This window comes from Orcinus orca, chromosome 13 (assembly GCF_937001465.1).
Source record: "Orcinus orca chromosome 13, mOrcOrc1.1, whole genome shotgun sequence".
NCBI classification, from domain to species: Eukaryota; Metazoa; Chordata; class Mammalia; order Artiodactyla; family Delphinidae; genus Orcinus; species Orcinus orca.
Genome location: NC_064571.1, coordinates 5,909,157 through 5,933,392, shown reverse-complemented (window position 1 = coordinate 5,933,392; position 24,236 = coordinate 5,909,157). Strand labels below are relative to the sequence as shown.

At 44.6% G+C, this 24,236-nt stretch overlaps 2 protein-coding genes across 8 annotated transcripts in view; one reads left to right on the top strand and one right to left on the bottom strand.

Annotated features, from left to right (window-relative positions):
• Window positions 1-3,564: 3,564 nt before the first annotated feature.
• On the top strand, window positions 3,565-8,787 carry RPL31 (ribosomal protein L31). The gene is made up of 5 exons (XM_012535938.3): window positions 3,565-3,583; window positions 3,980-4,086; window positions 7,172-7,297; window positions 8,275-8,387; window positions 8,723-8,787. The coding sequence occupies exons 2-5, from the start codon at window positions 3,980-3,982 to the stop codon at window positions 8,752-8,754; spliced, it is 378 nt and encodes a 125-aa protein (XP_012391392.1). The 5' UTR covers window positions 3,565-3,583; the 3' UTR covers window positions 8,755-8,787.
• A 741-nt stretch (window positions 8,788-9,528) lies between these two features.
• The window catches only part of TBC1D8 (TBC1 domain family member 8), a 121,157-nt gene continuing 106,449 nt past the window's right edge, over window positions 9,529-24,236 (bottom strand). For 6 of the 7 annotated variants that reach the window (XM_033401760.2, XM_033401763.2, XM_033401761.2 and 3 more), the window contains 5 exons: window positions 23,293-23,533; window positions 22,366-22,431; window positions 12,506-12,595; window positions 11,991-12,088; window positions 9,529-10,626 (listed from right to left, as the gene is read on the bottom strand). In XM_033401760.2, coding sequence (XP_033257651.1) covers window positions 10,165-10,626; window positions 11,991-12,088; window positions 12,506-12,595; window positions 22,366-22,431; window positions 23,293-23,533 — 957 coding nt within the window. In that variant the 3' untranslated portion in view covers window positions 9,529-10,164. The remainder of the gene's footprint in view (window positions 10,627-11,990; window positions 12,089-12,505; window positions 12,596-22,365; window positions 22,432-23,292; window positions 23,534-24,236) is intronic. The other variant, XM_033401762.2, reaches the window with a different exon arrangement.

Below are 24,236 nucleotides of genomic sequence, written 5' to 3'. Positions count from 1 at the left end.
TGGAGGCAGTTTCTGTCCCTTTTTCTAGATGCACGCATACATCTTTTCATCAATAAACTTTTTTTTTTTTAATTTCAAGATGTTTTTAAGGATAATCAAAGATACGGAAAAGGCGGGAGCCAGCAACAAGTAAGCCGGGTGATGACCTTAGGATCTTTGACTTCAACATGCGCTTCAGCCTGTCGGGACCCTGATCTTCATTTGAGAGATTGTGCCAGAAGGAAACAACAGTTCACTGTAGAAATGACAGCAAAACAAAGTGACAAAACCAGAAAAAGCTCCTGGAAACATCTCCACCTTAGAGACACAGGTAATCCACGGAGGTGGCCAAGCTGTCATCCACCAAAGCAGGCATAGCCCATAGTTAAACTCACCTGGGCTGGAGTTGCATGGGCTCTGCCTGCTAGCACTTGCGCAGGGTTTGTGTGTCTGTGTGCCCACGTCATGTGGACGGGGGAGGTACAGCAATAGCAGACAATTCCCCCCTTCCCCGTGAGGCTTCAGCACGCTGGAGTGAGGGTGCCTGGCACACCGTGATTGAGAATCACTGACATGGCCATGCTCAGCAGAGCCCTTTCTACAAGCATTGGCCCAAGAGAACTGAGTTCCTTTCCTTGCTCCATCACTGGAGTTCTGTGCTTCTACCTGCTTCCCTGCAAAACAGGGGAAACTCCTCTCCGTTCTCTGGCCAGGATCAGTTTTCAGTGGCATCAGAGGCTGCCAGGTAAATACATCAAAAGGAGTTTTATTATTCACACAACTGCAATATTCCTGAAAACAGGTAAGTCTAAATATTTTGCATATATTAGGATCATTTACTCTTTAAAGGAACCCTCGTTTTAAAACAAAAAGTCTGTGTGACACTGGATTACCTATTTTGTAATTTAACTGTTTTGTAAATTCAAAGGTTTACAGATCTGATTTTTCTGTAGAAGAATTTGTATTTTAATTGGCTGTCAGAATCTGCACTTCTAAGTAGAACAACTTTTTTAATGGAAACAGCATATTTGTTTTCCTAGGATTTTCTAGCTGGAAGCCATTAGAAAAGGGTGGAGTACGTCACGCTACTAATTTAATTTAGTATCACTTAAACCTTACACATGTTCAGAGTCTGGATAAACTCAGAAAACTCTTATTGGGTAATAATTCTTTAAACCCACATAACATCAGGGGAAGTTTAATCCCTTAGCTTTTGATTCATTTAATTTTGGTCATTAAAAGACTGTTTTGCAATCCGGTTCTGTTTCGAGAAAAGCCATGACCTTTCTATTTGGAAAACTGTAACGTCTTGGCTCTTGAGAAGTGACTGAAATGTGAACTCTGGAATACACCAAGTTTTAGAATATTTTAAACTAACTCAGTTAAAATGTAGTATCTTCTGTCTCTAATGGCAACTAACGTCCATTAAATTAATTTAAAATTTTTGTTTATACAGGCAACACGGTGAACTGATCAACTATGAGATCATTCTAAGTCATGACATGTTGGACTCTTGCCAAAATTATCTGGTAAAATGTGGGTGTTGGGTAGAAAATTGCTTCAGTTTCTCTCTTCACTTTATGTGAAGCCTGAAGGTTTTAAAGTCATCCCTTAATAACCTAGACAAATAACTAATTTGGATCCTCCAGAGACATGACATATGTGGCTTTTTGGACACAGACGTATGAATTTCATACAATGCCTATGTGCGATGGTACAAACGACAGCATACTTCTGTATGCATAACGTGGTTGACGAAATAGCTGAAATATACAGCCTTATGGTATCTGTGAAGCAGCTTTATTTTTCCAGGTGAAAAAAGCTCATCAGAAAGAAAAAAAAAATTTCCTTTAGGATTATTCCCTAACCAGCCAATGTCCAGTTATGGGAGAAGCAGGGTAACCCATCAGCACAGGCCTTAAAATATATACTCCAATATTGGGTTACCACTTTATACACACTTAAAAGGTCCTGAATTTAATTCAGTATGTGACTCAACTTCCTTTAAAACCATCTGCCCCTCCCGAAGTCCCCACCTCTTTCAGTGGAGCCACGACCCCACCCATCGACATAAACGGAAAAACTTTATCCTCCATGCTGGTAAATTCCTTTCTGTCAGAGGGGATTTTGTACGTGGAAAGATAGTCACCACTAACTGTAAGTCATTTAATGTCCAACTGACTAATCTTATAAATTTATCGATTAGCATTCTTTTAACCATTAAATAGTCAACATTTCCCTTATTAATCACATGCTACTTAAACAACAAATGAGTCAATATTTAGGAATTTACCCCCAGAATTTCCCCAATTATGAAAAGAGATTACAAATAACCCTTGTAAGAATTAAAATCTCAAGTCTGATACAGAAGCTTTCTTAAAAGTTCTAAAAGGATCCACAAAATATAACTCTATATCTTTACATCTAAACTGGTTGCAAAATGTGAATATCACAGATTTAACGCGTCTGTATTTTACAACATGCTCATTCTCACACCTTCTCAGCGCTCCAGTTTTAACATACCGTTCTAGGGTTTCCATAACTCACCCAGTAAAGTTTTTACACCTCCCTAGGTTTCAGGATCTTATCATGCCCTCGCCCCCTCCAAAAGAGAACGCAATTTCTGATCAGCAGACTGAAGGTCCAGAGTTGTGAACCCGTGGGTTTGGCCTGGGGACGCGGGACTTGGCTCTGTAGTCTGTCAACTCACACCCGACCTCCTGGCGTCAGGTTCCTCCCTTTTCATTCTCAAGGTACGTATCTTACATCAGGTGTTGGATAAAAGTGCTGCTTCTCTATTGCTATTATTGGGCCATTTTGTTGTGATAGAGCGAAAAACAGGTATTTCTTTAAGGTCATGAAATCATATTGATTTCTCCAATATAATAGCTTGTGTAGTATTTTACTCTCCCTTTCTAAGGTGATTTTGTCAACTACTAACAGTCTCCTAAATTGACACTTCATATAGTCAGTTACAAACTGGCGATTTTGATTTCGAAACACTTCTTGTGCAGGCCTCTGCTCTGCCCCCCTCCTCGCCCCTAGCCCAGGTCCCACTGCGGCTGATCGCGGCCCCCCACCCAACCCCGAGAGGCTCCCCGGTCCGGGCAGCGAGGACGCCCTTCTCGCGAGCCCGCTCTGCCCGACCGGAGCCCCTCCAGGGCGGCAGCCGCGTCAGTCATCTCCGGGCCTCCAGCCGGGAACACAGGGTCAGACACCGCTGGCCGAATCACTGAGCGAGTGGGAAAAACAGAAGAGCGACTTCCCTCTCCGCCACGCCCTCCTCCACCTGGGGACCAAGGTCCCGTTTCCTCTGAAGAGTAAGACCGGAGGCGCAAGTCCCTCCCACACTCGTTCGCGCGCAGGAGGCGGGGTCGCGCGGCCGGAAGCAGGCGCAGAGAGCGCGACGCTCCAGGTCCCGCGCCCGAGGCCCTCTAGATTTTTCCCTCCCGGCGCGCGCCGCTTACGTCACAGCCTCGCCTCTTCCCTCCTCTCACCCGCCCCCTCCACCCGCCTCCAGGTGACCCGGAAGTTGTATTTGCGACCCTGCTTTCCTTCTCCCACAATCCCTCCCGGTCTTCCTTTCTAACCCCGGACGAGCGAGGTGAGTATGTGCGCTCGGTGCCGGCTGCAGGAATCCGGCGGCATCCTCGCCCCGGATTGTGTCGACTAGGACAGCGGGCTCTCTCCTGACCCGGCCCAGGGCCCCGCGTTCCGACGGCACGGGAATCTGCGCTGCATTTAAGGGCTCCCGGAGACTGGGAGAGAGAGTGGCCAACCTTAGGGGAACCCGGGCCGCGGGGGTTTCCGGGGCGGGGGCACCTAAGGGGCGCGGATGCTTGGGCTGCGCGGGGTGGCCGGCTTGGCTTTGTCCAGACTTGGGGCTTCAGGGGCCTCGCCGGACCCTCTCCGCGGGCGGCTGCGTGAGGCCGGGCCGGGAGGGAGGACTTGGCTTGGGTTTGTCCCACTCGCTCTGAGCCTCGTTGTTGCCTGGGCTTAGATGGCTCCCGCAAAGAAGGGCGGCGAGAAGAAGAAGGGCCGGTCCGCCATCAACGAGGTGGTGACCAGAGAATACACCATCAACATTCACAAGCGCATCCACGGAGTGTGAGTACCCCTACGGTCGTCTATGCCTTGCTGATGGGGGCTCCCGAGATGGCGGTCTGGTTGTCCCTGGGGTCAGTCTAGTCGTCTGGATGCTGTGTGGTCTAGAAATTACGCATTTCTTCAAAAGCTCGTCTGTATTCCGTGGACCTTGTTTAAGGCTTACAGGGGTTAAAGCGTAATGCTCAGAGGTTAATACCTAGACAGATTAGGTTTCTGGGAGAGCCAACTTGGAGAAATACGGTAACGATAAAATCATTTCACTCTGTTTCGCAGTTACACCTTGGCAGGCCTGAAGGATGAAAGATGTGTATATGAGGGGAAGCAAGCTTTTTCGATGTGTCTAGGCCTTAGTAAAGGTAACCAGTTAAACTGTGCCCGGCCCAGAATACGAACACTCCGATGGGCTTCCTTTAGTTCGCTGACCTCCACAGATGCGTAGTAACATCGGTAAAGCTGTAATGCCGCCAGTGCAGCTGCTGGAGGGACCAGAAAAGAGCGTATCGGTGGGGTTATAGGGCAGTGTTTGTGCCGGCGACACCTGGAGGTTGTGGATTAGTGAGGTGCGAGCATATTGGGAAGGATTTGGAACGTGCTTGTTCTTGGTTTTCGTCTCTGGGGTTTGGTTGTTTCCTGTTCTCAAGCTTAGCGAGGCTTCCCGTTTTTTCTGCACATGGTGCTTACTAGTGATAATGGAGACCAAACCTCTTCTTGAACACTGTTACTTGGGGTATTTTCGATAGCACGTGTTGCACTGCAGAATACTCTATTCGGGCACCAGTCCGTGGAGCAGAATTGCCTGCGCTTGCTCGGGCAGTCTCGTATCTGGACGGCCCGTTTTGTGAGGGAGCTCAGTGTGCAGCAGCGTCCGCGTTGGGCCTGGCGTTTCCGGCCAGGCGTTGACCGTGTGTGAGCCAAGGAGTGTCGTGTACGTGGGGTCTCGAGGCTTTTGGGTCAAAAGTCCCGTGCCTTTTTTGTGCATAGATGCTGCTGGTAACCACGTTCTCTTCCCCTCACCCCTTAATTTGAGGGGCGTGCGTATATTCGTTTGGGGAGCATATTAGGCACTTACTGTGTCTTGGGCTCTGTGGATTCAACAGGGAACCGGAGAGCCTGCCTTCCTAGTTTACTTAGTAGGGGAAGTTAGACAAGCATCCAGATACAAAATGGTGAAAAGTTGCAGGTGGAAAGTAAGTCACAAGGTGAAAGGGGCGGTGTTTTAAAGGCCACACAGTTAGCGGACATTAGAAGAGTGGGTGTGAGGCATTGTGGGTGGGCAGGTTTTCCAGGCATTCTGTGCTTTGTCATAAGAGCCCTAAGTGAAGACCTTCACGGAACTAAACCTTCGGTCATACTTGATGGGCAGCAGTTGACAGTCCTTTGTTCATTCTTTGCTTTACTTCCAAAGATCCCACAGTGGTGGTTTTCGTGCTTCCGCAGCTGCTGCCCCTCCCCAGTCTAGTCTGTTGTTACTCACAGCCCGTCCTCTTAGCGTTGAGTCCAGGGCTCAGCCCCTCTCTACCTATGCTTGGTAACAGCGGCTAGCTTTAGGGTCTCGCGTATCCAGCTGCTATTAACCTGTATACTTGCGTGTTTAAATGGGTATCTCAAAAATTTTACATGGCCCCACACCAAACTCCTGGCGTCCATCTCCACCCCCCGACCTTCCCATTTCCCCGTGGCCTTCGCGGCAAGTGAGTGTGTCTTCTTGGCTTGGCCTTCCCCAGGCTGATCGCACTGGTCCCACCAGCGTTCTCTTGATGGTTGCAGTTAGCGGCTCCAGCTCCTGGCTCCCTCTTCCAGCCCCAGACACCCGGGCTGTTCTCAAGGCCCCCACTGGCTTCCCATCTTAACTCAGATGAGAAGCCAAAGTTCTTGCTATGATTCCACATGGGTTGGCCACTTTCTTTCCTAATCAAAGCAGGCAAGTACCTGATTCAAGCTCACAGTTTGGGTTTAGTTTTACCTTTTTCCCCCTGCCGTAATGCTTTTTCTATTAGGTAGATAAATAGTTGCCCTCATCATCTTTGGGTCTGGACTTCAGTGTCTCAGTGGCCATCTTACTTGAAACCTGCAGCCCCCTTCCTTCCCTAATGCTCCCTCTTTTCCCTGGTCTGTTTTTCTCTGTGGCGCTTGATACCATCTGACATACTCCATGTGTCAACTACGAAAGCTACGTGGGAAACAGGCTTTTGTCTGTTAAACCTACTGCTGTTATCTCTAGTGCCTTTTATTTCTAGGTGGTTAAATATTTAAGTGAACGAAGCGACCTTGCTTGATGGATTCAAGGAGGCTGGTGAGGGGTAGAGCAAAGGGAGCAAGGGGGACATGGTAATTGACAGTCACAGTCCTGGGGCGGGGGAGCACAGCCTTTAAGCTTCGGTCTCTGCCCCACTTGGAATAACCTTTGCTTATCCAAATGCTTGACCGTTTCAGCCGGTAGTAAACTTGGGCTTTTTCACGTTTTGTATTTAACTGAAAGCATGAAATTCAAAGGAATTTACGTATCCTCATCTAAACAACAGGTTAATGGTGCCTAACACATGCCGAGAGATCCGGAGCATTAACTGTTGCCCTCATCGTGTTTCTTGAGAGGGAGTTGGTACATTTCAGGCCCCTGCTCTTTAAGCATAGACCAAGTTAATAATGAACCGTTAAATCCCATGTCTTAAGATGTGGCAAATAATTTAATAATATTTTGACCCGAGGACACGATATTTACTTCTGTGTTCTTTATGTTCAAGTGTATTCTAACATCATTCTTAGATTATACTCTCCCTGGCAGATGGTATTAGACCTTGGGGGTGTTTTTGTTTTATCAGGAAAGGGTTGGCCAGTGTGTATATTAGCATCTCTTAAGGATCGTATACAGAGTCCTTGTTCTATGTGACTGAAAGTAGATTGTGTGTCTTCTGTGTCCCAAGTATTATAGTAGTTGCTGGGCATTACATAGTGGTGGAGGAAAGAATTGTTCCTGCCTTGTTCAAGGCTTAGTTTAGATTTGTTTTATGAAAATAGGACATGGTATATTGTGTATTTCATTTAATTTTGTACTTAACTGATTTATTTACTTATGTTTGAATCTCAGGGGTTTCAAGAAACGTGCCCCTCGGGCACTCAAAGAAATACGGAAATTTGCCATGAAGGAGATGGGAACTCCGGATGTACGCATTGACACCAGGCTCAACAAAGCTGTCTGGGCCAAAGGAATAAGGTACTCAAGTTGTCTGTGTTGTAAGATGAACTTTCACAATTCCACTAGCTAATGCACATGGAGGTATAAAGAAAATAACTGACTCAGAGAGTGGGGTAGTATCTGCAGGGAAGCCCTTTGACCTGAGACCCAAATGACGTAGGAGCCAGCAGTGTGAGGGTCAGGTAAGAGCATCACGCAAAGCGAGAACAAACTTCAGTGACTTCGGGACAGAGGTTGGTGAAGGTGGAGCAGGTTGTACGGCTTGAGAACAGTGGGGATGGAGAGTTAGGCAGGGGACAGATCTTGTAGGTGGTGGCACAGAGTTTGGATTTCTGTCTGGACGTATACTGGGAAGCCGCTGGAGCAGAGTTCCTGGGAGACGGGGGCGTTTTGGTTGTCAGTAGTGGGGGGTGGTCACGGGCCAAACATTGTACCGCGCACAAGGCAGGCCACCCAAATACACGCAAAAGCAAGTATCCAGCCCAAGTATCAGTAGTGCCGAGGTTAAGACCTGCTTATAAGCAGGGGGCTGGTTTTGCTGGGGAGGACGGTGGAAGTGGGACCGGCCACGGGGCGTGGAGCTGGCAGGGACTAGGTGATGTGTAAGATGTGGGGGGGGGGGGGGGCGGGGGCGGGGTGTCTTAACATTGGAGTCCGATGCGGTGACAGGGACCTGAGATTCAGCCGTGCAGTAGGCTGGCGTTGGTGCCTGTGAGCTCCCTTGAGATAGGGGAGGAGTGGTATGGCATGAGCCGAGAGAAGTTTCAGGACACCTTCTGTCCTTGGATCAAGAAAAGGTGGGGATGCAGTCGCCTGCGATGCTGCTGAGAGGTTGGCCGAGCCCCGAGGAGTTGTTGTGTGGGAGGCGGGGAGCTGAACCTTCAACAGTTGCACGTGCTCGGTATAGCCTGCAGGGTCAGTGCTGCCCCAGCGTGGGAGTGGTGGCTGCCTACTGACACTAGTACGTCCTGACACCAGCGTTCTCTATTTTTCAGGAATGTCCCATACCGTATCCGTGTGCGGTTGTCCAGAAAACGGAATGAAGATGAAGATTCACCAAACAAGCTCTATACGTTGGTTACCTACGTACCTGTCACCACTTTCAAAAGTAAGTTCTACTTCATCCCACAAAGCTGTTTAAGTCCTCAGCCTTTTTATAACCTGAATTCATTTGTTCAAATACTGTGCACCTATATCCCTGGCATCCTTCCAGTAGGGATATAAGTTACAGGCATAATCGGTAACCCTAAACCTTTTTTAAATTGTGTCATGGTGTGGGAAAATGCAAAAGGATACAGAATAGGTCTGTTTTCTGGGTTGTGAAAGGTCACGTGGAATAGTAACATTTACCTAAACCCTTTAAGAAAAGGTTCTTGGGGTGTGAAAGTATGGGATGGGGTGTGTGGGTGTGGAAGGTGACGGGCTGTCTGTCTTCTTTTGCAGATCTACAGACAGTTAATGTGGATGAGAACTAACTGCTGATTATCCAATAAAGTTACAGAGCTGCCTTCGCATCTTGATTTTCCTTTTCTAGTTGCAGGTAAAATAGGCTTGTCTATTTTAAAGCAGTTCCCAGTTACAGGAGCATTTGGAGAGTGTCTCCTAACTAGTGTGCCTGGGCCCCTTCTCCCCATTCCCTGGAGTTTCTGAATATTTGCACAGGGCCTAGGCAGGTGTTCTAAGGTGCTTTTGAAATGCATCCCTGGCTTGGTAATGGCTGTTCAGGTGGTTGGGACATTGGGGGTATGATGTTAATGCTTTTACAGGTGTGTTTTGTGAATCCTAAGATAACATTTTTCCAGGCACTGGCATGTAGAACTTAATTGCCACTTTTAACATGCTAAAATGGTACACTTTGGATATTCCTAGGTTTAATGAAGTATGTACAGTTCCTTTTTAGCTCACTTACTTGTGGTGGCCCTGTGAGGTGTTTTTAGTCCTGGTTTACGTGGAGTTAAAAGCTCAGGGGTAACCTTTAAAAGGTTGCTAACAGAGTCTGCTAAATTCAGCCTGAAAGCAGGGTGTTGCAGGGATCATATGTCATCAGTGCTTGTACCACTGATACGAATAAAATGCCAGAAAGAGGTCCCCTTTTGAAGCCCTGGTGATGACAGTAGTGGGGTTGGGGGCTACCTGCAGTGTAGTGTACTATCCGCCGGGAACATGGTGGGGCAGAGGAATCTCCAGGTTATCCATTCACTGGCACAGTCAAGACCTCAGACACTGAAATAAGATATAAACAGACCAAGTCAATACAAAAATTTCTTATTAAAAAAACTTGGAGGCCAACATTGAAAGCGTGGTTTGTACACATTTTTTGGAAGGACACAAAGTGAATACAACAAATACATTAAAATGGTTTCAATTACCAGCATTGAAACGAAATTAGTGCAAAAAAGCCAAATACAATTGCACAGATAGTGGCTCTTAAATCTTGAACGTGAACTTGATTCTCAATCCCGCCCATGTGAAGTGAAGGATGAGTGCTTGGGCTTTTCTCCTCTCTGGGTTAGTATCATACATTTGACTTTCTTATATTCCATCTGAGAACAAAATACTAGCATCACAGCAGAAGTGCCCTTTACAGCAAATCTGGTAACAGTGAAGTTGCAAGTCATAGCATCAAGGGAACTGATGTGAGACACTCTAGCAATGACAGTGTCCAACTGAATTCTCTTAAAGAACAGACAGAAACGCTGGAGGGTTGCATCAGTTCCCCACCCCCCACCCCCGCCACCATTGTGGCTGTCAGGTTGCTTATCCAGATGCCCAGCTTGTAAAGTGTACTCACGATGAACTAGACAAACCTAGAGTTATGGGCTGACAGCCCACAAACCTGGCCTGTGCTTTGGTATGGAGACTGGTCTCGGCCACCCGCTGTCCTGCTACGGGCTGCTCAGCTTGAGTTCAGGCTGTGACTGGCGGTTCATTTCACACGTTTTGAGGCTGTACTGATTGATCTTGGCATTTTCAAGTTTGGATTTAATGTCCAGTGGCTTTTCAAAAAAGTTGACTAGTGACTGTTCAGTCAGAAGTGAAGCTAAAATATGTTCAAGGGAGACAGTCCAGTCCCCTTGTGCCGCTTCAGGAAATGCCTGGGACTCGCCGGGGCTCTTCCCATTGTGGGTGTCAGCAAACACCGAGTCCTGCTCAGGAGAAGGAACCAGAGCCTGCGGCTCCTCCCCTGCTTCCTGGGAGCAGCTTCCAGAGCTGCTGCCCCGCTGCCCCACTTCCCCGATCTGCAGCAGCAAAGTGGTTACCGTGGCGATGGCTTGATACAGATCATTTTCTTCTGGATCTTCATGGAACATACTGTACAGTGTTTTACAGAACTGGATAAATTCTCTCTGGAATTGAGAAAAAACAAGTCTGCATGTAGCAGCGTAACAAGAATAGAAGCATATCGTGGGCTTTCTTCAAACTTATTAATACCTAGTTCTTTGAAAAAAACCACATAGTACTTTTTGAAGCAGAAAATAAGAGGTATTCTCTGCCCTTCCATCATACTGAAGACACACCGTTAATAGTCCAGGGGATTTCAGCACACGTGTAGACTTGTGCTGTCTATACAGAAGTGTTAGACCCTTTAACCCAGCAGGACAACTAATGTATTCAAAAGCTGTACACAGAGATTTGTTTATAAGGATGTTTAGGCTAGGGTTTATTATAGCAAAAGGTTGGAAACGGCCTAAATATTAAGATTGAATGAGATTATGATTTGGTAATCTGCTGGGAATGCCAAGCAGCAACTAAAGGCCATTAAATGAAGTAGAACAGTGATGCCTGATGCTTTGTCAAGCTACACACATACTCCTGCCCAAACAGAATCTTTATGTTGTGTGATAGAGGTACCGCAGGTGGAACTTAGCTGCCCAATTACTCCAGGAATAGGAAAAAGGTTGAGCTACTAATTTAGTGTTTAATGACCTGGGAGAAACATCCATGATTGTTAACTGAGGTATGACTGACAACACTGAGATTTAACTGACTTTATATCCAAAGAGTAGAATATTTGAAAGCAACTCAGCAGAGTTGAGCAACACTTCTTTGTTTTGTGGGGAAAAAAAACAAAACAAAATAACCCTGCTCAAGGGGTTTGAGTCCTATAATAAAGGGACGTTTTCAGCTTGAAGCCTTATCAGGACAGTATAATATGTAGTCAGTGATTTTCAGGAAACCAGAAAGAGTACACTATTACATGAAGAATGCTGTGTACACGTTCCCCCAAATAGCTTCCATCGCTCTAGGGCATAAATCTGCATCACAACCTGGTAAATGAATTTGATATAAAAACTTCAGGGACTCCCCTGGCGGTCCAGTGCAGGAGGTCCCTGAAGAGACTCCACGCTCCCAATGCAGGGGGCCCAGGTTCGATCCCTGGTCAGGGAACCAGATTCCACGTGCCACAACGAAGATCCCACGTGCAGCCAATTTTTTTTAAAATTCTCTTATTAAAAATAAAAACTCTTCAAAGAATGAAGTGTGTGGCAGCCTCCTGAAGAGCTCTGGGTATCTGGACAGCTGAATGGACCACAGTTTAAATGCTTCCCATTTAAACATCACAGTGTTCAGCTCCCAGAAGTTACAAGGTCTTTCTTTGATTATAGCTCTGGAGGTAACGGGGAAGGGGGTGCAGCTGAATTAAAAAGCCTACGTCTGAACCGGTCACTCGGCACAATGGTGAATCCTCTGCACAGAATACAGTCCATACCTGGCTCATTTTGGGCAACTCCTTCTCAGTTTTGTCTTTCTCTTTGGCTAAATCTTTAATCATCTGCTTCAGCTGTTTCTGATAATCAACTGTATCACCTTGAGACAAAGGAAACACAGTATATACTTTAGTCTAAGTAAATTCCATGAAAGCAAAAGGAAACTAGGTAGAAAGGAATGGTGAGGGGATGAGGAATTCCACTAAGCAAATGCCGTGTATACAAACTGAAAAGCAGAGACCAGAAGTCTTGTTTTACAGAAAGTGGCCACAAATAGATGATGGTAGCCGAGTTACCTCTTGCTACAAGAGGAGCCCTGAAAGATGAAGAGGAATAAAGTGGTGGTGGCCTTGAAGGCAGTTTGGAAAGTTTCTGGCCTCTGAAAGCAGTGGTCTCAGTGTTAACTCCCAGGCGGGAGGGAATAGATTAGTCTGCTTCTAAGAAGAGCCGTGAAATCCGTTGCCCTTAACCATTGCAGTGGTGTGCCTGACGGAAGATAATGAAAAGAGGTATGTACCATTGGACTTGCCAAAAACCAGGGGTCTTGACGTCGACAACAGAGGATTCTTCAATGGTGACTGGCTGTCTCGGTCATTTTCAGTGAGTGCTTTTTAAAAATAAAAATAAAAAATTTTAAAAATTAAATTGAGGAAATTGTGTCTTAACCAAAACTGACAGAGTAATTTAGCTTTTAAGGTAAGAAAACTAAAGGTGAAGCTAGGAGCCCCCAGCCTGATGGCCGCAGGGTCTTTCCAGGGTCTGTGAACCCTGTGTACTTCAAGAAAACATCACACACCAGTAACGCCTTTTCCCAGATGTCTGTAGATGTTGTAATGATATACAGGTTCACAGGACATTGCTGATACTGACCTAGAAAAGTGTATGTGTGGTAAAATCCCATTTTGTCAAACTAAATATAAGTATATACATGCACACATGGAATTCTAGAAATAAATACACGTAGATTTCTGGATGGTGAATTAACAAGTAATTGCTTTAAACTGAGGGTATTTTTTTTCCAGTAATTGGCACATACTGCTATACTTACATAACTTCTAACAAAAATTAGAAAAAGCTTAACTGAAAGCAGCATGTTACCATTACGAGTGTTCTTGAAATATACAAAAATACAATTACATCAGAACCCTCACACACTGCTGGTGGGAATATAAAATGGTATAGCCATTTTGGAAAAGTCCTGCGGATCATCAAAAAGTTGCCATTTTTACCTAGAAATTCCACTCCTAGGTACATACCAAAGGGAAATGAAAACATATCCACTCAGAACGTGTACACAAATGTTCACAGCAGTTCCAAAGAGCCAAAAAAGTGAAAACAAACCCAAATGTTCATCAAGTGATGAATGAATGAATTGGGGGATGCCCACGGGGGTATCACTTCGGCTGTAATAAAAGGAGTAAGCACCGACATGCCACACGACGGGTGAGACCTGAAGACATACTAAGAGAAAGCAGTGAGACACAAAAGGGCACGTACGGCATGACTTCATACGGTATGAAAAGTCCAGAAGAGGCGTATCTGCAGACAGGAAGCAGGGGCGGGAAATGTGGATTGGGGGCAAGAGCTAAAGGGCACAGGCTGGCTTTTTGGTGTGAAAATGTTCTAAAATTGCGATGGTGGTTGTGTAACTGGATATACTAAAAACCATTAGACTGTACACTTTGAAATGTATGGTGTGTGGATTACAGATCAGTAAAGCTGTTACCAAAATTATAAAAGGGATTGCAGATGAAGGATCCTCATTTTTAAAAGGTTGAAACTTAATAGCCATTCACTGAGAATAAATCAAAGGCAAAATTCTGTTGTGATCCAACAAATGTCCACAAGATGGCACCAAAGCCTTGATTAATCTACCCTCCTTCCTACTTGGGAAGCACGTTCCTGGGGTTTGGAAGGTGGGAGGCTGTTTGGGGTGGTTTCTTTTGTTTTTTCTGTTGGTCCTTTTTCTTTTCTTTTTTTTTTTTTTATTTAACAAAGTTATTGAGTCGTTTTTTTCCAACTTTACCCAAAACAAATGTGAGAATCCACTCAAACTGAATAGGAGGAAAATTACAAACCCTGGATGGTACGTGGGGCAGTCACGATAGAAATGGTTTCCCAAGTAATAGCCGCTGGGATGTCTAGCGGATACTGGGTCCCTATCCTCAAAGAGCTCAGCGTATCAAACAGAAACGTGTACACGAGTCACTCTAAGAAGATGCCTAACAGAAGAACCAATACACACGAATATCATGAGAGCACAGAGAGGAGTGATTAATTCAAGGGGTGGGTGAGTGTCCAGAAAGGAGCCAGGTCAAGTGCCAACAGTGACAAGGAGCCAGAAAGGCCAGCCAACCTCTCTCCAGTCCCTGCACACAGAAAGCACCAGCATCCGGACTGGACACGGGACAGTGGAGTCTTGGCGCTCACTGGAAAACACTCATGCTGCTATCTATTCCTATCAGAAATGTAAGATACAGTGCATAAGGAAAAACAGTAAACACTGAGTGTATACCACCTTTAAAAATGTACTTTCAACCTTTTAAAATGAGATACTTGAGCTTTTATAAATGTAACATTTTTACATTCCAAAATATGTGTAATTCATAATTCAAGACTATAAGTGGATTGAGAGACAGTTCTATTAAAGCTTTCACCGTGTCTCACTTCAAATTCTGCACGTGTTAAAACTGGATGAAGGATCTGTATTTGGCTATCTTGAAGCTCCCGATCTCACATGTCTGTGTGACTGGTGGGTAAGTAAGTACATCGCTTCAACAGACACAAGCATGACACCCTCCTTACGGCTTCAAGCACTTTCATTAGTTGGTGCGCATACTCATTCCCTGTAACACTGTCATCATCACCGCTATCTCAGCACTTTCTAAATGGGATGCTTGTGGAGGGAAAAAGCCAGTTCCACTGAAAGTTGCTTCTCTCTGGCAGAAGAGTACATAGACTGCTTTCAACACAATTTGGCCTTCACACACAGTTGACACCACAGTCATCAAAATAATACCATTTTCCAATATATTTTCTTCTTGGAAAAGCCATACAGTGCCCCCCTTCGACCCCTCCATGTAGGCTAGAAACAGCAATCAATTTCTAAGGGAACAGACTTGCATTTGGATTAATTAGGAATTCCAGTATAACCAAGTCATTGATAGGAAAAGCAAACGAAGTATCCAACTTGTGTCTCAGATATCTACTATAAGAAAATCACCTGAGCTGCAACAAGTACCAGATGCTGGGACCATAAATCCCATTTTAGTGGCTTAACGATACTAGGGATCTTAAGCACCTAGCTTTTCTCTTAAAAAAAAAAGCTCAGTGCAATCTTTTAATTTCACAAAACGCTTCTCAGGAGGTTTATATTCTACACTTTCATATTTTGCAAAACCCTCAAGTGACATTTTCAACTCAGGATCCCAATACAAAGAACAGACTTTCATCTAGCCTAAGCTGTCTTTCACCAAATCAAACGTGCCTGGTATCACTTCTGATGTAGCTGACATCAGTACTGCCCAAGTTATTAGATGTAAACTATCATTTTTGGATCCTGTGATAAGTTGACCTTTGTTCGAACTTTATTGGATTCAGCATTTTAAGAACGTCAGTTAACGTGGATCCAGACCAGCAGGGACACCTTTGGGGGAGCTGCTCTGCAAGTCCAACAACGTATTTCCTGAACCCCAGAGTTTCCAGGAGGAGCAGAACTGTGCTATCAGCTCCGCTCAGTGTGTGCTGTCTTTACAGGAAGCCTCCGATGATTCGCTTGTGTTAATTTACCAATTCTGATATGTCATTCTTGGTAGCTTGTTTTGATGCTTCTTCCTAATGAATCTAATGTTCTTCCAGGAAATGGTCTTCTGGATGTCCAGTTAGTGTAATTAGCTGAGTGAAGTGACCAGTACTTATAAATTTAGCAATTTTCAGTGAAAACTCCTGGTTCAGTAATCTTTAGAATACTGTTCATCCCTCCATCACCTAATTTGGTATCAAATCATCTGGAATATTTCTCTTCTAATTGCTAAACAGTGTTGTAGTCACCATGGGGCCAATCAACTGAGCTCTTCAAAAACTGTGAGGCCTTGGGCTTAGGGCTTCTTTGCTTCCCGAGATGCATCACCTTTGTAAGTGACCTGACAAAGCCCTCTGCCTCCTGTTTGACCCTGCAGAGCTCCAGCGCTCTCTGCACAAGGCGGGTGTTTGAGGCCAGAGGCTGGTGTGCTTTGTTTGGTTTTCCACCTCCCATCAGGGCAATAAGACATCACTCTTTGGGCACACAAATTCAAACCTGTAATCCTCAGTATACTTCCTCATTAGTGAGTTAAGCTTTTTTCCCCACGAGTGTGTTTGTTCCACCTTTAATCAAAATGTTATTCATGAGGGTGGAAAATAAATATCTGTTAAAATCAAATCTATTTAAATGAAAAGTGCCTAAATGTATTGTGGATCTTCATGGCCCTGTCAAACTGATGCATTTAAATAGAGGTTTTAGGTTGTCTGCATTCTTAAGACTTTTTTTTTTAACTGCATCAAAAATTCAAATATTAAATACAGGTAAGCAAGGGAATGTAAATTGCTAGAGTCACTATGGAGGTTCCTTAACCTAAAACTAGAGTTACCACATGATCCAGCAGTCCTACCCTTGGCATATATATCTGGAAGAGACAAAAATTATAATTCGAAAAGATACATGCAACCCCAATGTTCATAGCACCACTATTTACAATAGCCAAGAAGACATGGAAGTAACCTAAATGTCCATCAGTAGATGAATGGATAAAGAAGATGTGTGCATGTATGTGTGTGTGTGTGTGTACACACACACGCACTGGAATATTAGCCATAAAGAAGAATGAAATACCATTTGCAGCAACATGGATGGACCTAGAGATTATCATACTAAGTGAAGTAAGTCAGAGAAAGACAAATATGATATCACTTATATGTGGAATCTCAAAAAATAATACAAATGAACTTATTTATAAAACAGAAACAGACTCACAGACATAGAAGACAAACTTACGGTTCCAAAAGGGAAAGGAGGAGGGGGAGGGATGAATTGAGATTCTGGGATTAACAGATACACACCACTACAGTATATATAAAATAGATAAACAACAATGATTTACTGTAGAGCGCAGGGAACTGTATTCAATATCTTGCAATAACCTATAATGGAAAAGAATCTGAAAAAGAGTGTGTGTGTGTGTATGCAAATTAAGTGAAAAACAAAACTCAATGAAAGGCAAGGAACTTTATGATGCTCAACCGTCTGTACTAAAGCAATGAGTCCATGGGAAAGCAGAGCAGGAGCTGTGTGTGGCTGTGTGGCTGCCAGAGGGTGTTTCCATAAGCATCACGTGCACAACAGATGCCAACTCCGTAATGGCTGAGCTCAGGAAGTGTACTCAGGAAGCCCACAAGTAACGTCCACACGCATTTTCAACTACCGTATAGGTGTGAGTTTTAAAAGCCACCTGGATCTCATGGACCTGGAAACCTCACAGCTCGCCACCTCCCCAGGGTCCCTTGTTAGAAAGTTCTATCAGAGAAACCGTCCAACACCAGAACCGTGGCACTGGGGTCCAGAGACCCTCTGGGATTCCTAATCTACCTCTGTCACAGTTTCAGAGATCCAAGGAATACCTGAAGGGAAATGCCAAGCCTGATCTCACAGGTTTCAAAGCTGCTTTCTTTGTGTCTGGTTACCACTGCTTAAATTTGGAGGAAGCACGGTCTTAACACGCTGGACAAATGACATGTTCCTTCAAAACCAGTAGCTGGGGCTGCCGAGGAGCCAGAAACCGTGTCACGTCCGCACAAAACCAGGTCACAGAGCTTGAACGTACTCAGATTGGGGGTGGGGGTGGGGTCAATCCAAGATGGCAGCATAGAAAGTTCCTGGACCCACCTCCCCCCATGGACTCACCAAAACTACAGCTACATATAGAACGAGCGCTGCTGAAAAAGAACAGCAGTAGCTGAGCAGCTTCTCAACAACAGGAGGTAAAAGGGCCACACGGAGATGCGTAGGAGAGGCAGACACAGAGTCTCACCAAAATCCCCACCCCCGGCCAGGCGACCCTCAACAGGGAGGAGTCTCAAAGGTCCAGAGCTATTCCCTGAGGAGCGAGAGGTCTGAGCCTCACATCAGGCACCCCAGACCTTGGGATCAGCACCAGAGAAACGAGGCCCCCAAACTGTCTGGCTTTGGAAACCAAGGGGGGCTTATGTCCCAGGGACCTGGGGAGTGTAGGGATCTGAGATACTCCTACTGAGGGTCTCACTGGTCCTAGGACCCAGCGCAGAGGCAGCAGTTTAAGTAGTGCCTGGACTGCATGTGAAGGAGACCCGTTTGCTAATTTTTTTTTTTTTTTTTTTGCGGTACGCGGGCCTCTCACTGCCAGGGCCTCTCCCGTTGCGGAGCACAGGCTCCGGACGCGCAGGCTCAGCGGCCATGGCTCACAGGCCCAGCCGCTCCGCGGCATGTGGGATCTTCCCGGACCGGGGCACGAACCCGCGTCCCCTGCGTCGGCAGACGGGCTCCCAACCACTGCGCCACCAGGGAAGCCCCCCATTTGCTAGTCTTAAAGCCTCTGCTGGAGGGGCAGAGACAGGTGGGACTTTCTTCGGGGATGAAGCACCATTTTCCCCTTTGTTCACTCTACCTATACCTTGCTAGTGGAGGTGGGCGCACAGTCTCACTGAAGTCACAAGAGTGCCCCGCCCCAGGGCTCTTCACCTGCATCACTAAAGCTGCAGGTGTGTCCCATACTCAACCCTCTCTCCTGCAGCCTTGCAAAAGCCAGCAGATGAACATGGTCCACACAGGGGCTATCCCTTGATCCCCTGGCCCGGGAGGGCATGAGTCCTGAGGCCCCACAGGACTGTAACAATCAGAAAGACGGTTCTGGGCAGGCTACCACACCCAGGGCACTGCACAGACAACAGACTGGAACACACCCCCAGCCCACCTGCACAAAAGGGCCCATTTACTTGTCCTAGGGCTTCAACTTGAGGGACGGGCTTAGATTTGCCACACACCTAGAGGCTACAGAGGCGCACTTGGAATGTAGGCAGGGAGGCATAACCCTTGCACCCTCTCTTAGCCTCACCACAGCTCTCTGGTACCTTCCAAGGGGCTTATACACTCATCTGAAGTCATGATTTTTGTAACTGTTGCCTGGGGAGCACCTCCAGATCTCCTGGTCTAGAGGTCAGCACAGTTTACAATTACAGTCCCATGGGACTCTCCCACAGCCCAGAGAGTTCCAAATACAATGAACCCAAAGAGACACACACCAAGACACACTATAACTAAAATGATAAAAGTTACAGATAAAGAGAGAATCTTAAAAGCAGCAAGAAAAAAACAACTTGTTATGCACAATGGAACCCCCATAAGACTATCAGCTGATTTTTCAACAGAAGCTGCAGGCCAGAAGGGAGTGGCGCAATACATTCAAAGTGCTAAAAGGAAAAACTTCCGACCAAGAATACTCTACCCAGCAAGGTTAATCAGAATTGAAGGAGATTGGGCTTCCCTGGTGGCACAGTGGTTGAGACCGGTCCAGGAAGATCCCACATGCCGCGGAGCAACTAAGCCCATGTGTTGCAGCTACTGCACCTGCACTCTAGAGCCCACAAGCCACAACTACTGAGCCCGCACACCACAACTACTGAAGCTTGCGTGCCTAGAGCCCATGCTCCGTGACAAGAGAAGCCACCACAATGAGAAGCCCGCGCACCGCAATGAAGAGTAGCCCCCACTCGCCGCAACTAGAGAAAGCCCACGCACGGCAACGAAGACCCAATGCAGCCAAAAAATAAATAAATTAAAAATAAATAAATACAAAGGAAAGAACATTTGAATAGTCCTATGTCAACTGAAATGAATTTTTAAAAAAGAAAACAATTGAAGGAAAGATAAAAGAGTTTTCAAACAAGCAAAAGCTAAAGGCGCTTATCACCACTGAACCAGCCTGACAGGAATGTTAAATGGACTTCTTTAAGAGAAAAAGAAGAACCCCTAGCTAGCAACAAGAAAACATGAAAGTCAAAATGTCATTGATAAAGGCAATATAAAGGTAAAGCTAGATCAACCACTTACAAAGCTAATATAAAGGTTAAAAGACAAAAGTATTGGGTTGGCCAAAAAGTTCGTTTGGAGTTTTCTGCAACATCTTTCAGAAGAACCTGAATGAACTTTTTGGCCAATCCAATAGTACAATTAACTACACCAGATTTGATTAAGAGATATACAAAATAGAAATATGTAAAATATCACATCAAAAACAAAACGTAGGGGGAGGGAATAAAAATACAGAGTTTTTAGAATACACTTAAACGTAAGTTGCTCTCAACTTAAAATAGACTGTTACATATATAGGCTGTCATATAGTGAACCTTGTGATTAACTACATAGCAAAAACCTACACAAAAGATAATGAGAAAGGAATCTAAATATAACACTGAAGAATGTCATCAAACCACAAGGGAAGCGAAAAAAGAGAAAAAGAGCAGAGAGGAACTACAAAAAACAATTAACAAAATAGCAATAAGCGTATACCTCTCAATAATTACTTTAAGTGTAAATAGACTAAATTCTCCAATCAAAGGGCAGAGTGGCGGGATAGATGAAAAACCAAGACTCATCTACACGCTGCCTACAAGAGACTCACTTCAGACGGAAGGACACAAACTGAAAGTGAAGGGATGGAAGAGACAGCCCCTGCAAATGAAAGCAAAAAGAAATCTGGGGTGGCTATACTTTTATTGGGCAAAATAGACTTTAAAACAAAAACTGTAATAAAAGACAAAGAAGAGCATTACATATTGATAAAAGGATCAATCCGACAAGAAGATATAACATTTGTAAATATTTACACACCCAAGAGAGGCACACCTAAATAAATAAAGCAAATATTAACTGACCTAAAGGGATAAACTGACAGCAACACAGTACTAGTAGGGGACTTTAAGACCCCACTTACATTAATGGATAGAACATCCAGACAGAAAATCAATAATGAAGCATCAGCCTTAAACCACATATATATAAGAACATTCCATCCAAAAGTAGCAGAATTTTTAAATTTTTGAATTTAAAGCAGGGTTTTTAAAAATTTAATTCAACAATACATTAAATGGATTATATACCATGACCAAGTGGGGTTTATTACAGGGATGTAAGGATGGTTCAGCATCCACAAATCAACATGATACACCACATTAACAAAATGAAGGATAAAAACCACACAACTGTCTCGATGCAGAAAAAGCATTTGACAGAATTCAACATCCACTTATGATTAAAAACTCTCATCAAAGTGGTTATTTAGGGACCATACCTCAACGTGATAAAGGCCATATGACAAACTCACAGCTAACATTATAATCAATGGTGACAAGCTAAAAGCTTTTCCCCTAAGATGAGGAACAAGACAAGGATGCCTACTCTTGCCACTTTTATTCAACACGGTATCGGAAGTGTTAGCCCAAACAATTAGGCAAGAAAAAGAAATAAAAGGGAAGGAAGAAGTAAAACTGTCAGATACCATATATATAGCAAACCTTAAAGGCCCCACCAAAAATTCTTGGAATAAATGAATTCAGTAAAGCTGCACACACACATACATACACACAATGGAATACTACTCAGCCATGAAAAAGAAGGAAATCTTGTCGTTTGCAACAATACAGATGGACCTTGAGGGCATTATGCTAAGCAAAATAAGTCAGAGAAAAACAAATACTGTATGATTTCAGTCATATATGCAATCTAAAAAAATGAAACAAATGAATAAAACAACACCCATCGACTGTTGGTTACCAGAGGGGAAAGGCGTTGGGGGGGTGGGCAAAATGGGTGAAGGGGGTCAATTTTATGGGGACAAATGGTAATCAGATTTACTGTGGTGATCACTTTGTAGTGTATACAAAGACTGAACTATCGTGCTTTACACCTGAAACTAGTATAATACCAAGTTTACCTCAATTTTTCAAAAAACAGTAAGCTAAAATAACCATCTGTAAAGGCTACCAGGGTTTGTCTTCCCCCACATTCCACAGGCCCGTGGTTCTCAAAGTGTGGTCCTCAGACATAGCGGATTAGAAACCGGGGTGGGCCAGGTATCCTGTATTATAACAAGCCACCCAGATGATTCTGATGTACACTTGAGTTTGGGAACCCCTGCCATAGGCCATACAATGTGGTACTCAAAATCTGCCATCAGCCACCCCACACTAGAAACATCTGTTGCCTCAAGTCTAAATAAATTTAAAAAGAGAAGAACCTCAAGGTCATGCACAAAGCTGATTTACGTCAAGGCAGAACAGAGCCTAGCTTTTCTACTCGGAATTTCTTACCTGGAGGGATATGAAGCCTATATAACAGTTTAATTTTCTCATTCATTTCTCCATTATACATAATATCTGCAAAATCCAAAAAGAGAGAGAGAGACTGAGTACATGCAAATGGTTGAAGTACATGTGTCAGGACACAAAGTCACTGTAGAGAGAACGTAGTAAGGTCAGTGTCTGTTGACCTGACACTTCACCTACTGCTACCCAGACAGTGTGTACCTGAAAGGAAAATGTGAAGGGTAGTGACTGGTGACTGCTGAGCGGCAACATAACCTCAGGAATTTTGTCTGGCCTCATACCTTCTGAAAGATTTTAATTTTAGCTGCAAGAGTTAGGAACGTGCGGGGCGGGGAGGGATAAATTAGGAGGCTAGGATTAACATATACACACTACTATGCATAAAATAGACAACCAACAAGGACCTACTGTATAGGACAAGGAACTATACTCAATAGTGTATAATAACCTATAAGGGAAAAGAATCTGAAAAAGTATATATATATATATATATATATACACACACAACACACACACATATGTATGTATAACTGAATCTCTGTGCTGTGCACCTGAAACTTACACGATATTGTAAATCAACTATACTTCAATTTTAAATTTATTTTTTTAAAAAAATGTGTCTCAGGACACATTCCTAACAAGACACCACCACACCCTGGGTGCCCAGGAGAACAAGGTCAACAACCATGTATGTTGAGAGCCTGGGCTGCCCTCCCCACCACCCGCTTAGGAAACATAAAAGTGGTCACGAGAGGAGCCTGCAGAGGGACTTTTAAAATCCCCACATCACGTCAGGCGACTCCCAAACCCATTTCACTGAGTGGATGTGCCTGCTTGACAGTCTACTTGTCTTGTGTTCACAGACTCACGTCCCAAATGAACTCACTGCAGGAAAGACCCCCAGAGTCATACCGAGACAGCTCACGAATGCTTTGAATTCGATCAGATGGTCCATGTTTTCATCCAGGAGCCTGAAAGTCCTTTCAGCGAGGATTTCTGTGTGGGCCCCGCAGGTCCACGGCGAGACGAGCTGAAACAGGCGTGCAAACTGCCGGGCGTCTATGCGGTACTGCTCCGCGTAGGGCCTGCTGGGGTCATGGCGCAGGGCCACGGGCCTGGGCTGCTCCCAGTAGCAGCTCATCATGTGTTCTCTCTAACAGGGGAGCGAGAGGGGTCTGTGAGGGGCGGCGGCCCCCATGGGAGGCCGCACACGTAAAGGCCAAAGCCATAACAGCCTTCTCTCCTGACTTGCTTTGCCTCGTAAAATTCAGTATCGAATAAGCAACATTATAAAACAAACAAATGAAAAAATTAACTCACAATCTCACCACTCCAACCAGAAATGTAGTTACAGGTAACCCTGTAGTAACAAGCAAAAACTTTTTCCTTTTTATTAAGGTTTCTTTTTTCATTGTAGCAGAATATACATAACAAAATTTACCATTTTAACAATTTTTAAATGTACAGTTCAGCTGCCATAGTTTTGTTTTGTTTTGTTTAATTTTGGCCACACTGCACAGCTTATGGGATCTTAGTTCCCCGACCAGGGAATTGAACCTGGACCCACAGCAGTGAGAGCGCAGAGTCCTAACCACTGGACCGCCAGGGAACTCCCCTGCCATAGTTTTAATTATTGAAATCATACAATTTTTATTGTGATATTTTTTCTTAAATCATATTATTTGGAAGTCAGAAAGTACTAGACAAATCTATAGGATACAGAAGAAACTATTTACCCTGGTAACCTGTGAGGATGGAAAACGGGGGCAGGGACCCAGATGGAGAAGCAAGCTTTTTTACTGTGTGCTTTTTTATATGTTCTGAATTTTGAACCACATGAATATATTAACAATTCA

What these genes read in the sequence shown, in the direction of transcription:
- RPL31 (XM_012535938.3), top strand. Translation starts at nt 3,980, where the DNA reads ATGGCTCCCGCAAAGAAGGGCGGCGAGAAGAAGAAGGGCCGGTCCGCC. An exon ending in CACAAGCGCATCCACGGAGT is followed by an intron (nt 4,087 to 7,171) that starts GTGAGTACCCCT and finishes TTTGAATCTCAG; the next exon opens with GGGTTTCAAGAAACGTGCCC. An exon ending in GTCTGGGCCAAAGGAATAAG is followed by an intron (nt 7,298 to 8,274) that starts GTACTCAAGTTG and finishes TCTATTTTTCAG; the next exon opens with GAATGTCCCATACCGTATCC.